The 14,377-nt window shown below is 43.5% G+C and overlaps 1 protein-coding gene across 1 annotated transcript in view; it reads left to right on the top strand.

Moving 5' to 3' along the window:
• LOC144783951 (uncharacterized) overlaps nucleotides 1-14,377 on the top strand; it is a 266,569-nt gene that overhangs the window by 11,894 nt on the left and 240,298 nt on the right. The window contains exons 3-5 of the mRNA XM_078662679.1: nucleotides 1,704-1,730; nucleotides 5,062-5,069; nucleotides 6,730-6,900. Of these exons, the coding sequence (XP_078518805.1) occupies nucleotides 1,704-1,730; nucleotides 5,062-5,069; nucleotides 6,730-6,900 (206 nt within the window). The remainder of the gene's footprint in view (nucleotides 1-1,703; nucleotides 1,731-5,061; nucleotides 5,070-6,729; nucleotides 6,901-14,377) is intronic.

Here is a 14,377-nt window from a genome sequence, read left to right as displayed (position 1 = left end):
TACTATGCAACAGGCAACAGCAGGAAGTCCATCTTTTCTTTGACCACTAAAGTCTGCGAACTAGACGGAAGGCAGAAAATAAAGTGATTCTTCACTATTCTGTGTGTAGGCACCTGTCTTCTAGTCCCACAAACCATAGTGGAAGTAAAGGAAGGACTGTCGCACTCCCACCTGCATGGGGTGCATGCTGCTGCTTGGATACACGGACAGTACAGCCGAATGGGTAGGCCACTCTTATAGGCAGTAGAGGGCTCCTGGTTAGTCGGTAGGGGTGCTGCTGCTGCTGCTGATGTGACATGACCAAAAAATGAGCAAGGTAAGGCTGCCTTCCCAGCTCACACCCCATCCTCACTTGGCCTCCGGAGAAAAAACTCTACAAATGATGCACTGTATTCAGCAGAAGTCCAGGAGGGCAACTACATGCCTTATTATCAACATAGACACTGACTATGTAAACTACTTCCGCTTTATGTCAATATCTGCAAACTCTATTGTTGATCAGGTCTTCCATAATCTTCTCTGGACACCCTTGACCAAGTTCCATTGTTTACGTAGCGCTGGAATGAAGGAGAGCACGTTGAAGCGACATATGCGACGTTGCGAGTGGGCCACGGAGGCTGCAGCCGACATTTCGCTTCAGTGCTAAGTGAAATACCTTACTACTTCCGCACAGGCGTCCCTTCAAACACATAGGAAAGCCACAGAGCATGCAGTCACCTCTGCCCTTATCTGCCACTCCTAGTGACAGGAGGGAGGCTTGGTGCAGGGCTTAGCAGAGCATTCCATCTGTCATGGCAGGGGCAGCAAGCTGACCGAGCTTACTTTTAATGGGTGTGGTTGGTTGTCAGGGATGTATCTAGGTAAACATACATGGGGTGAACAGACCGTAGGGTTGAACAAAAGTGAGCATCCTTCAGGGCATAGGAAAGCAACCATGGGCTTGAAAACCTACAACACAATGGACCTCCAGTGGCTTCAGAGAGTGTGTGCCATCTCTCCATCAGCATTAGCAAGAGTAATCTTGCTACAGGGTGCTGTCACCAATCCACTTTTGAAAGAATGTTCTTGTAATGAAATAAAAATAGATTGTACAAACTGTAGTCGAATCTTCATCAAGAAAGTTGAAAGCCTGTGTCATAAGAATGAAATAAAGAATTTCCAGTATTTAAAGGAGGATTGAAGGTCCAAAGTCCTAGGCTAGTACAAGCACATGAAGCAATAGTGTTTGGCTCTTCGAGAAAACAATCTCCATATAATCTTTACATTTTTATTAGAAAACATTCTCAGGGCAAACGTTCAGCTTATAGCAGGCCCTAATTTAAGAAAAAAAAAATTTTGACTAAAAATTGGTGTTGATCTAGATTGGAAGAAGGCGAATTTGAATACAAGTAAAATAAAGGATTATCTTGTTAAAGAGTTATGTGAATCCCGAGAGGTTTCTTCTAAATGTGCCCATTTGTATGCGCAGGTAGAACATTTCTTTTTTAAACCTGTATTTCTTCAAATTGCCATTTTTTTTCTTCAATAGACAGGTTTTGTGTTGCTAGAAATGGAATTGCGATAGATTTGCATTGCCTAAAAACGAGTATACAAACTGAAATGCTTCTTGAGTCTGATTATCTATTTCAAACGAACCTCCATTTTGAAGTTATTAATATCGCACTGCAGAAGGACTAACCGTGTCTTTATTAACTTTCTTTTAGTTCACCATATTGAAGCTCAGGAAGTAAGTATGATGGATTTAATTTTGCATATTTCTCGCCTGTGTACTGCTTGTAAATTATAATATGGGAAGTTTATTTGATCTGATTAACACATTTCATTTATTAACAACATATCAAGTTTACTATCGCCTTTACTTATGGTTTTCACAAAGTAATCCATTGGTGATTAACATAAAACATCCCCGATGTGTCAAATTCTGTTAAAATGACACCAAACATTCAAATCGCTAAGGAAATTTAGAGGATCTTTTCCACATTGAAAAAGGAGAGTGAGTAAGAATGTGGGGTCGGGAGCAAAGGTATACTGTAAAGAAGGCAGTGCGACACGCTCTTTTCCAGGTAGACGTACTTGCATCATAGTATTGTCTGGACACCATCAGCCAATCAGCATGTGCGATGTTGTATTGTATTGTAATTGCATTTATATAGCGCTTACTACCCCCGACGAGGCGTTGAAGCTCTTTTTCTGTGAGTAGCACACTACTCCGGAACCTATAAAGGTTTAGTGGTGAACAAGTATAGTGAAATATGAAAGTAATTTGAGTGGTGCGTAGTTTAGTCAGTTATTTGGATTGAGTAGGATAGTGGAGGAATAGAAGAAGGAAAAAGGTTTGCATTTATATAGCGCTTGCTACCCCTGATGAGGTGTTCTAGTGCTTTTTTGGCGAGTAGCACACTACTGCGGAACCCATAAAGGATTTGTATGATCTGACTATACAGAAGGTTTGTCACATGTTGAGCCACAGGGGCCAGATGCATGCCAGATTTTCTTGACTGTTAAAGGATGCCTTTACATATGTTCCCCCAGATTAACTCAGGCCCGCATCAGCAGTAAGCGACACAAAGTGGTGTAAAATGGTGCATAGTGTTTCCTTGCCAGCACAAAAGGTATTTTATGCTGAAATGGTCCCACTTTCTCAGCCCATAAAAGCACCTTGAGCTGCTTTGCGTTTGCTTCATAGGATTGTTACTCGGGTGTTACCTTAGCCGACGAGTGCAAATACTCCCTGGTTTTGATGCAAACCCCGATCTAATGAGATAACCAGGCTGGGCTTTACGTAAAAAAAAAAACACTTCCTTGAAGCATGCACTAACAAATAACAAATGTTCATATATCTAAAAAAAAAAAAAAAGCCACTCAATACATTTGTGCTGAAGGGCACAGCACACATACACTGCAGGAGCTAATTTGATGTCCAAGCATAGAAATTTGTACTGGAGGCAGGGGCGGCTCGTGCAGGTAAGAGCAGTGTGGCGGGGTGGGAGAGGGAGTTCACAGACGATGATAATGAAAAATTAAATTTAAAAAAAGAACACGACTTACCTGGCGCTCGCCGTATCACCGAGTCGACGATGCGGTGAGCGCACGGTAAGTGGATTCTTTCTTTTTATTTTATTTCCCATCGTTGTCTGTTGACTCTCCCCACCCTGCCCCACCGCTCTTACCTGCACGAGCCGTTCCTGCTGGGAGGGCAAAATTCCAGTGCAAACCCTGCGCTAAACAAAGCACACTGACCTCTGCGAGGCTGTGTGTCTTTAAAAATGCCAGCGCAGCTCATGCAAATTTGGGTGCTGCACTGAAATGCTTGAAAAAGTATGAGGGCTTGATTTAGACTGCATTCATAATAAGGCAGATACCCTTCACATTTGTAATGGATTCACCTGCCGTCAAACTCTAAATCTGGGCTATTGAACACATTGTCCACTAAAACCAACACCGGCCATGCCTGCATTTGAGTCACAGTACCTATATACATATGACCCTTATCTCGGTCCGTTTATGGTCATCCTGGGTCAAACCCAGTCCCCAGTTTCCAAATCAGAATTACTACTTACTTCAAACACCTATTTTCAGCCACCACCAAGGCAAAGTGTGTTCAATCTACTGGGTCTCCCGGTTCTGCCAAAACAGCTAGCAATGGGCATCCATTGAAGGCCACTGCTGTTTTAGAGAATCTCTACTGTCCCATGTGATACAAAGAGGCCAGTAACTTGCAACAGCTCCGGCTTCAGCTGCTGTACTATAGTTGCCCTAAGTAGTGATTGGTTACAGCTTCTGCACCTGCCACCTTGGCTGTCAGATGCCGGCTTTATTGCTTTATTATGCTTCCGCCACAACAACAATCCCAACAGCTACAGGTGAGCGGCAGAGGAACATGCATGATAACAGTTGTTACCACTAAAGTATGAGAATGAATAGAAAACTGAGAAACCACATTGGAGAAAACCAAAGGCCAGATTTAGAGTTTGGCTGACAAGGTAATCTGACTGCCAAATGCATCATCCGTCTACCTCATTTATGGCTGGGGCAACACTTCTCTATTGGCCCAACAGAGTCAGGGCTGTCAGAGGAAGGACATTTCATCATCTGCCCTATCGACAGTGGATGAACTAATGCCTTTTTTACCCTGTCCATTCACTCCAAAAAAATACAAGATATATATATATATATATATACATATATATACACATACACACACACGCACGCGTGCGCGCACACACACACACACACACACACGCACGCACACACACACAAACGCACACACACACACACATACACATACAATGATTCCATTTGCAGTCCTCTTTTCAGGTTAGAAAGTGGACAACAGTGTATCTTACAACAGGGACAGTTAACACGTTTTGGCGTTTGCATTCCACATATATGCAAAAACGAAGCAGAGAACATATATTGATTGAGATATAATCTGCTTCTGCAGCCATTGCTCTGTAATCAAGATGTCACTGCTCCCGGTCTGGGTCCAGCTGCTACACTGTGGCTGCAACTAGTGTACTATGGTCTAGCTCAAGTTGTAGCTGCAATGCAGATGCTCTGTATTTTGTTCAGGGCATCCACTTGCCTCCTCTGATTGCAGGCATGGAATATGTACATGGGGAAGTGCTGTTCCCTGCTCTAGTTACATATCCTGTGCCGATGATCTGCAGTTGCAGCACCACTTTTTTGCCAACAGGTGATGCTATGTTTGGACACAGCTTCATTCGTTTGATTTATTTGGAAGTTGCAATACTTAATTGTGTGGAGTATGCCTGAAATGTAACACAATGCAGCATGGTGGGGGTATGCCTAAAATGGCGCACCATGTTGCATTGTGTGGGGCTTTACTGGAAATATATTTGCACTTCCAAAGTTCCATTTTGAATGGAGCACTTTAATGCAGAATGCTTTCCTATTTTCAATTCTGGGAGAAACTGAGGGAAGTCACTCGGGGCATATTATCAAGAACGGTGTTGACAATTATCTCCGGTTTAGCGGCAGAAAACTGCAGCTAAAGCAGCGATAATGGGCTTGATAATATGCCCTTGAGAATTCCAATAGAAGTCAATGTTCTGGTTTGAACATGGGCTTCTATTGGAATTCTCCAGGGCATATTATCAAGCCCATTATCGTCGTTTTAGCGGCGGTTTTCTGCTGCTAAACCGGCGATAATTTTAACGCCGTCCTTGATAATATGCCCCCAAGATAACAGCAGCATGTAACTCATGCATGCATTGAAAACAAAACTCCACCCTTGTTAAATGATTACAATTTTGTATTCAAATTTGCTGTGACAAACTCTGACACATTGTTTCAGTATTGGATCAATTGGGGAACAGGTAATCACCCAAATAAAAATAATGCTTTGGTCTTGAGCAGAAGATCCCTTGCCCAGAAGTAGCAGGGTTTCACCTTACTGTACCAACTCCTATCCCCTTCTAAGCTCCATATGGGACTGAAAATCCACCACTACTCTAGGTCCATATCCACCTGGAACCTGCAGCTCTCCAGAAGAGTGTTCCATTCATGCACACAACCCAGCCCTCTTCCTTGTTGGACCATACTTCACCCCGGAATTAGCAATAGATAGCGGGTGAGGAACATGATTGAACATGATGCAACACAATGAAGCATTGAATGGGTATGCTCTTAATACAACACAGTGTTGGGGCATTCTTTGGTGATGAGTACTCATCCCAAATCAAAACATTTTTGGGGGGGTTAGATCAGAGGATCCTAGGCAAATAAGACGAAGGGGTTCACCTTACTGTCCCCATTCATAACCCTTTCACAGCTCCCTTAAAAAGTCCACCTCTTCTGTATGTCTAAATCTATCTGGAATGTACAACTCTCCAGAAGAGTTTTTCCATTTATCCATGATTGAACGTGGTGTAAAAACCAATAAAATATTTATGCATCCCTAATCATCCAAAAATACACATGTTGATTGAACCTTGCTTCCAGAACAAAGGTGGAGATGCTCCAAATTCGCCACTTTAGGACAGCTCAAGTGCCATGTGTTTAATTATTCTCACTTGAGATGATAAGCCAGTGTAAAGAGCTGACGTCCATATGCGCAACAGAACCTCCACAAGCTGAAACTGGTGGGCTGATTGTCAATACTATAAAATGGTGTCAATGTGAGGTGGACACAAAGATAACTATGATGGGAGTATAATGGTTTCCAAATCACATGCGATGAAGCAGAACACTAACCAAGTTTATGGGTACAGACATACAAACCAAGGGTGCACTTATTTACTCTTTCACACTTAAACATTCTCTGATGTTTAAGCATTTGGGCAATCTAATGACAGACACATGATTGCACGCGTAGTCGCCAAAGGTTCCAGGCAATGAAAAATAACCCTCATTTCTGTCTGCCCGCAGCTGCCCAATGATTATTCGAGAGGGTTACCTTGTACACTGTATGTCACACGGGTAGTAGGAGTGCAATCTCTAAAATCCTCATACAACTGGATAATTGGCAACAATGTCCTTTTCCCCCCACGTAAGCCACATGTGACAATATTCCCCCAACATGCTATGTCTAACAATTCTGACTCGACATCCATGAATCCCAGGGTGGCGAGCAGTGGGTCCACCGTCACTGAGATGGCCTTTAATATTCAAATACTGAATCTCAACTCAAATTTTGTCACAGCAAATTGGAAAACAAAAATATAATCCACATAAGGGTTTTATCCCCCATCCCTTTCTATTTTCCAGAGTTCTATTGCAATGGCAGAACCCACCCCGACAGCGGCACCAGTCTCTGGAGTTTCCACCCGCACCCCTGGGACAATGGTTACTGTCATTTCTACCACAAGAACCATCTGGACTCCTAGTGCAGCTACGACTACATCATCTTTAGGAATATTCATAGTGGAGATGCCAGCTGTAAGTCAACGCTCTGACTCTGGCTGGACTCTGCTCCTTTAAGGATGCCTCTTCCCATAAACCAACCAATGCCCTCATGGTCAATTATGGCAGGGCAAACAGGGGTGGCGTGGTTGTGATTTATGATGTGGTGGATAGAGATAGGGAAATGGAAGTGACTGTGTTGCCTAACAGTTGACCAAACAAATGCTTTGGCTATTTTATTCTTCCTATCATAACCCTTGCTTCCCTCAACCTGCAATTCTTATCACTAATGAGCACAATATGTATTTTACATCCTTCCCAAATGAGCCCTGTATGTCACTTGAGCCAATGTTGTGTAAAACTCACATGTACTGAACAGTGTACCTCTTAATTATTCCTGTGGCATGGCTGACACTTGCCATTGAAAAATGAATAATGCCAATTTAATGCAATTTGACTAACAGATATCCAAACATTTTAAGTGTGCTTCAATACATTCTGAAAACTTGATGCCCATCATTATTTAACCCTAGACCAATGCTTTTTAACCTTTTGACTTCTGTAGACCCAAACTTGAATGCAGGGACCCCCACTGAGTAATTACTGGAAGCTGAGGACCCTGACCTAAGCATTTTCCATAATTTAAACCGGAAAACATTACATCAAAAAACTCATTAATCAAATATATGAATGATGAAATATTTTATTTGATTCGCATGCAAATATAAAAAAAATCAACATTTAAAATGTAATGAGAATGTTGGAGCTTTTCTATATTGAATGGAGGCCACTCATCCTCCATACTGTTTTCCGTTTGATGCAGTGTCACTTCTCTCATGAATAAATCTGAGGATACAAACCTAGGGGCAGATTTACAAGTCCCTTGAGCCACTTTTGCGTCACTTTTCCCATGTTAAAAATGACGCAAAAGTGGCGCAAGGGCCTTGCAAATAAACCCCTACATTTTTTGCCTGTAGTTTCAAACTCCTTTAGATTAACAGAAAGTTTTAACATTTTCAAATCTACATTTTGCTTATTTATTTCTTTACACTTTATTAATTTGTTAATATTATTACATTTTCTAAGCAGTCACCTTTGATTAGACTTCCCGGACCGCCGGGAGCCCCGGGACCACAGGTTAAGAACCACTGTCCTAGATGATCCAGTTTTATATGTGAAATATTTACATATTACGGCATATTTTAGTGATACGATTTTCTAAAGATAGTGTATTGCTGGCATGAATCCCTTCTCCAGAAGTCGCTTCTGAAGAAGGGCTTGTAATCTGATCACTAAATAAAAGCTTCAAGTGAAAAGATGATAAGGATTTGATTCCCCATCTGTACTTGCAGCAAACACTCAGAACCCCATGTTCACTGGTACTCCTTTATCAATCCCTGTTCTGTTCCCATTGACTACTAAAGTTAAGGAGCATGGACAAATGCCCTGAGGCGCCCATTAGTAATATACAAACCTAGTGCAGGTAAAGGTGTTGCTGGCAGTAGCAGAAACCTTTCACCAACTACCCTCTCTCTAAGGTGACCCTAGGAGGAAGTGAATTTAGGCTTCTGGGTACAGCAATTTGCTTGCACATTGATGTGACAACAGCAGCCAGATTCTCCTACATTGTATATTTGAAGCCGTACACAAGATACCCTATTGACATCTTTGGGAATTGATGTATTTGTTGCATTTCTTCTGCAAACTAGGGAACTGTAACTATGCTTTGGTGGGTAATTCCCCCAAACATTCTAGGTTGTAGAATAGAAACTCCATTTAGATGAACTCAGATTCTCTATCTGATGGTGTTTGGCTTGGTGACTGCATGTGATTAGGTTGATATATTTCACACACAGAGTGATAAGCACACCATAATAAGCAACTTTAGAATCTGTCATCGGCAATCACTAAAAGCCATCATGACATCTTTCTGGTGTATATACAATAACGTCTGGGATTAAATGATATGGCATTGGTTTAGATGGTCTTCTTCCTTGAGGGAGGAACACAGAGGATAAAAGAAACCAAGTCACGTTCAGCTAGATTCAAAATCTAACCACAAACCAGAAACTGTACACATCAAAATGCTTCACTTAATCCACCATTTTATCCAACACTAGGCCACCGCTTCAGTCATCCAAAATTCAAAATAATCCATTAACTTAGTCCACAACTTTAAGCCCGTGTATTAATCACCCTCAATCTGCAATTTAAATCATCACCATCAATTGAAGACAATAGTCACCCTCAATCCACAGCCTCAATCAACCCCAATCCACAATCAGCTATTTTACATAATCTGTTGTTCACAACCTTTAAACATACTTGTATATTCTCAATATTCAGTTTGGCCCAATGCCTATCCTACACTCCAATGATCTTAAAGATATTCCCTCATTCATCTTCAATACTTAATCTGTTAATCTCAATCCATATCCTGCAAACATCTTGTGAGGAATCAGGCAATTAGTTGTGTGGCCTGCACAAAAAATTGGTTGACATTCAGCCTCCACTGGAAACCCCATTGTAGCACTTACCGCTCCTAGGGTAGGAAGCAGAGCAGTCCAAGGCCTACTTAGGGAAAGTAGTGTGGGCTAGTAATCACCATTCTCTGGCACGCAATAACACTCAATAAATATGTCCTTTCCTTTAGAAAAGTAAAAGTACTTTTATTAGACACACACCCTCAATAGTAACACACACCCTCAGTAATTTACAAATATACATAAGGCTGGTAGAAATACCCTTTAGCAACATTACATTTGACAACCTAAAAGGTCATGACCCCAAAATTCACAGTACTAAGGTAATGACCCCAAAATTCACTGTATTAAGGCATGGCATCCCACATTACCAATATTAAAGCATGACATAATCTTCTGCACATATTATGAGTAATCAGGCATTGCAATTAGGTGCTCACATCATCATTAATAGAGCATTGCAGCATTTGGACCTGGTCTTTTTTGCAGGGCCTCACCCCTCCAAACTTTTTGCCTTTCTCCTCCTACTTTTTACTGAATTTTGTTTGTTGGCTTTAGGACTCTGTGCACGTTACCACTGCTAACCAGTGCGAAAGTTCTCGGGCTTTCTGTTTAAAACATGGTAACAATAGACTTTTACCCAATTGGCATATTTAATCTATTCATAAGTCCCTGGTAAAGTGGTGCTACATGTTCCCAATGCCTGTGCTACTATTGGGTCGGCAGCACTAATTGTGCCACCCACTTAGATAGCCCACCAAACATGTCTCAGACCTGCCATTGCAGCCGGTGTGTGCATTTTTAAAACCATTTTGACCTGCAAAATAAACCTTTTGCCATACCCAAACCTTCTTTTTTAATACATATAAGTCACCCCTGAGGTAGGCCTTGGTCAGCACCATGGGTAGGGTGCAATGTATTGAAAATGTTGGGCATGAACGTTTCAAGTTTTACATGTCTTGGTGGTGAAAAACTCTTAAAGTAGTTTTTCACTACTGCAAGGCCAAACTCTTCAATGGGATAATTTTGGAGTTGCCATTATTACATTTTATAAATGTGATTTCCAAATGGGAAGAGATAACCAGTTCTTGTTTGGTGTCTATAGAATTCTAATTTAAAATCCTAAATTTTGGTGAAGTTGGATTTTAAATTACAATTCCGAAAATGCTACTTTTAGAAATGTGGTATATTTTTGCCTTAAGCATTTGGATCCTGCAACTTGTCTCTGGGTCACATGACTAGGTGTGGGTGACAGTTGGGCTCTGTGTATTCCTTCTAGACAGCCACTCTCAATTGGAGCTTAGATGTGAGTGGATGGGCCAACAGCGGCAGGAAGGGGAGGGAGGAGCTGGGCACGGCCTCACTTACAGTTGAACATGGTGTGTTCTGTCTCGACGCAAAGGGCTGCATACCACCTATAGTTAGTCTGGAGTCAGGGCAGGGAAGGCAGGGTGTTTGTGCACTTCAAAGGCATGCCTCTAAAAGTTTCTCCCCACTTCAATGGCACAACTGTGTATAAAAGAAGGATCTCAGACATCAACTCTTCAGTACACTTCTGAATTTGTGGATACTCTGCCAGGAAGAAGGACTGCTGTGAGGCTACAAGGACTGCCACCCTGCCGGACTGCTGCTCTAAAGAAACTGCTACCTTCTGTGCTGACCTGATACCTGCTGCCCTCTTGCCTGGCAAAGAACTGGACCTGCACCCAAATCTTGAACCCAGGACTCCAGAGTGACTCAAAGGTCTAGTCTGTTGGCTTCCTGAACCACCCTATTAGCATTGAAATTCAGTGCGAGCCAGTGCCAGCCCGTCTCTTTGCACAGTAATGATCTATTGCATGTGGAGTACCACCACCGCGAAGCTCCAGCCCGCTCATATGCAATACCAGGGCTGCTCTTTAAGCCACAGTGAAGACCGCCCATGATGCTCTCCTTGCTCCCTGTAACCCTCTCCAATGCGAGAAAAACTCTTCACACAAAACTTGAGAAGTTAAAGCTTCAGCTGGACTAATCTGGGACTGTATCCAATTAGCTCTTCATCGCGGTCGGCCTGAACATTTGACTTTGTCCCTGTCCAGCACGACCAGATAGCAGCAGTTGGCACCTAATGCTTTTTGGCGCTATTTTTCTGTTTACTCTTCAAAAATGTATATGTCCAGTTCTACTGATTAGATTTTTGTTGTTTTGGTCTTGTTTCATTTATTAAATTAAGCTATGTTTTTCTAACCTGCTGTGGGACCTTTTTGTGTGGTGTTTTCACTGCTTTACTGTTTGAAGTGTTGCACAAATACTTTACACACTGCCCCTAAGTTAAGCGTGACTGCTCAGTGCCAAGCTACCATGGGATTGAGCACAGGTTAAATTGAGGTTTGTTTGTGATTTACCCTGAATTGTGGTTGCTGCTTGTCCAGGGCTCACATGCCCGTCAATCAGTAACCTAATTTCTAACAGCAGCTTATCAGGAATATGAGTTACTGTCAGCATTAACAACCCTTAAAGCATAGTCATTAACATTTTTTTAATAAAACATTGCCTAAAGTCATGGTGAATAATTGTTTAAAAAAAAGCATTACTTAAACCATCATGAAGAACACTTTTCAATAAGGCATTGTAGAAATCCTTATGACAACAATCTTTGAATAAAGCATTTTCCAACATCCACCATGTCTCCGTCTTCTTTAACACACTTTAGACCACAGAGCTTGCAGCCATGAACTCAGCCCCTGTGGGGTCTTGCATTCCCAGTTGTAGGACTTCAGCCGAATGAGTGCTTGAGAACAACCAGGGATCCCAGGGTGGTCTTCTTTGATCCACAAGACTTAGAATCAGTACATTGTGAAAATGCCTTTGTGCCTCCTTGGGGGGAGTTGTGAAGCTCCTGCAACTCCCTCACTCTCCTTTTCTTTTTTCAGTGGTGGCCCCACTGTCTTAGAGCTGGTGAAAAGTATTTTTGTTCATTTCTGCCCTGCAGTGCATTATGGGGTGCTCCCTCCGGGAGTGTGAATAATAATGAGCTGCTTCTGTCGCTTGTTTGTGTTGCGCCACGTGGCCTTACGTGTCCCCTTTCCTTTCTGCTTTCTCTTTCATTGGGAGGTGCCTGGTCCCACCTTAGCACCCCAGCCAGCCTCCAAGCATTAGGGGCATCGCACGGAGCCCACCCCAGTTTGCCCCGCCGGGTCCCCGTACAGGCAGCACTTCTTTATGCTGTCGTGGGAGACAGCAGTTCTCTTTCTCGGCCTACTCCTGAGGGGAGGGCGCTTCATTTGGTGGTGGCCACCCCACCCGCCCCAAACACAGGCACAGAGTGCGGGGCAGGCCCTACACTGATAGGGGAGCATGGCGGCACCCCATGCTCTGTGGCTTGTCAGGGGCCCGTAGTTGGGGATCCTAGGCTCTGTGTTTCTCGCCCTATCATATTGGAGCACAACAGCACTTTCCCATCCTCTTGGCCCATAGTGGACCTGGAGTCAGGGCCCTGGGCTCCCAATCCATGAATTGGCCTGGGATTTGGAATCCTCAGGCTCTCTTAACTCTGGGGAGGGGTCCTCACGCACACCCCTCCTAACATTTAAAAATTAAAATTGCTCCTTGCAGTGACTTTCTGGCCCTGCCCCACGTCAGGGTTTTTTTGAGCAGTTGGGTAGTGGAGCTTTGTGCGCTGTGATTGCATGGGGGGTCAAAGGACAAATCCTTCTACTGCTCATACCTCAGGCCCTGTTGGGCCGTTTTTCTCCTTACTGGGCTCATTTTGCTCCTGGTGACAAGTCCTATCCACCTAGAGCAGTTTCCCTCAGACTGCCTGACCTCTAAGGTGGTGAACTTTGCAGACAGCTGATTCCAAGGGCTCCCTGCACCAGCGTTCCTTTACTTTCTCCTCTGGTCCTTCTCTCCTACTTGGCGCAGAAGCCCAGTTCTTTCCCCAACTAGTTCTTAGGTGGTTTAAGGGGACCAGCTTCCCTGTGCCTGGGGAGACCTCCACTGGTCTTGGGGGTCAACTGTAGTCCTTACTCTGGATATCAGGGTGCTCTTCCTTCCAGTTATCCATAGCTGCTACCTCCAGTCCCAGTGTACAGCAAAAAGCACAACCAAGAGAGAGCTCTCCCCCTTCTGCAAGACCTTTCAATTGGGGGTGAAACGTTCTACAAGACAGGCTTCTCTGGCCTATCCTGGGGTGCCACATCACCTTTCCGCCCCTGTCCAACCCTCCTGCACAGCATGCTTGGACAACTTAAAGTGGTGTCACCCAGATGTCACTAGTCATATCTCTTCTGGGGCCCTCAGCTCAACCCCTAACTGACATCACTGCCAGGGCCTTTCCCAACAAAAAAACAAAGCAGAGCCCCCTCCTGTGCTGGTTCTAGAAGTCTGGGCTCCCTCCTTGGTACAGCGCCTTGGGCTGACCCATCCCTGTGACAGTGTGAAAACTAATTGATTGATGCAGATTCTTCATCCCCATTCCTTTCCTCCACAGGAGGTGAGTGAAGCACTGTTAATTACTCTCTTTGTGTGGGGTGGCATTGTTTCCTGCTTCTGGAGAGAAATGGAATTAACTTTGCACAGCGCTGATCTTGATCTGAGCCAGTCAAATATGACAATCGTGGATGACCCATGAGCTCTACAGATATTTTCTTGGGTTTCACATATAGGTTCCACCTCATTTGATACATCACTGGTCTCAGTAGGCCAAAGGGAATTGAAACTGCACTCTAAGGCAGTCTTCTTCATAGGTGTATAATAAAGTGTCACTGCAGACAAAACAGTAAACCACACTAACTTTCCCTATGAGTTTACACTAAAATTATAGGCCTACCCCAGGTAAATATCTAATCCTGCAGAGTCCCCTCGGCACCAGGCTGCCTGTGCACACTTACTGGGTTGCACATCATAGGAGTCTCACACATGCAGCCCTCACCCGTGTGCACGTGTTCCCATATAACCAGCTAAGTGCCCTTTACTTTTGCTGCATTGCAGTGCCCTTAACCTAAAAGGTGGATACTGACAGTAAACATGTGTAGTTCATTTACTGTGTG

Source organism: Lissotriton helveticus, chromosome 10, assembly GCF_964261635.1.
Source record: "Lissotriton helveticus chromosome 10, aLisHel1.1, whole genome shotgun sequence".
In the NCBI taxonomy this organism is placed as follows: Eukaryota; Metazoa; Chordata; class Amphibia; order Caudata; family Salamandridae; genus Lissotriton; species Lissotriton helveticus.
This window is presented reverse-complemented; position numbering and strand designations above follow the sequence as displayed.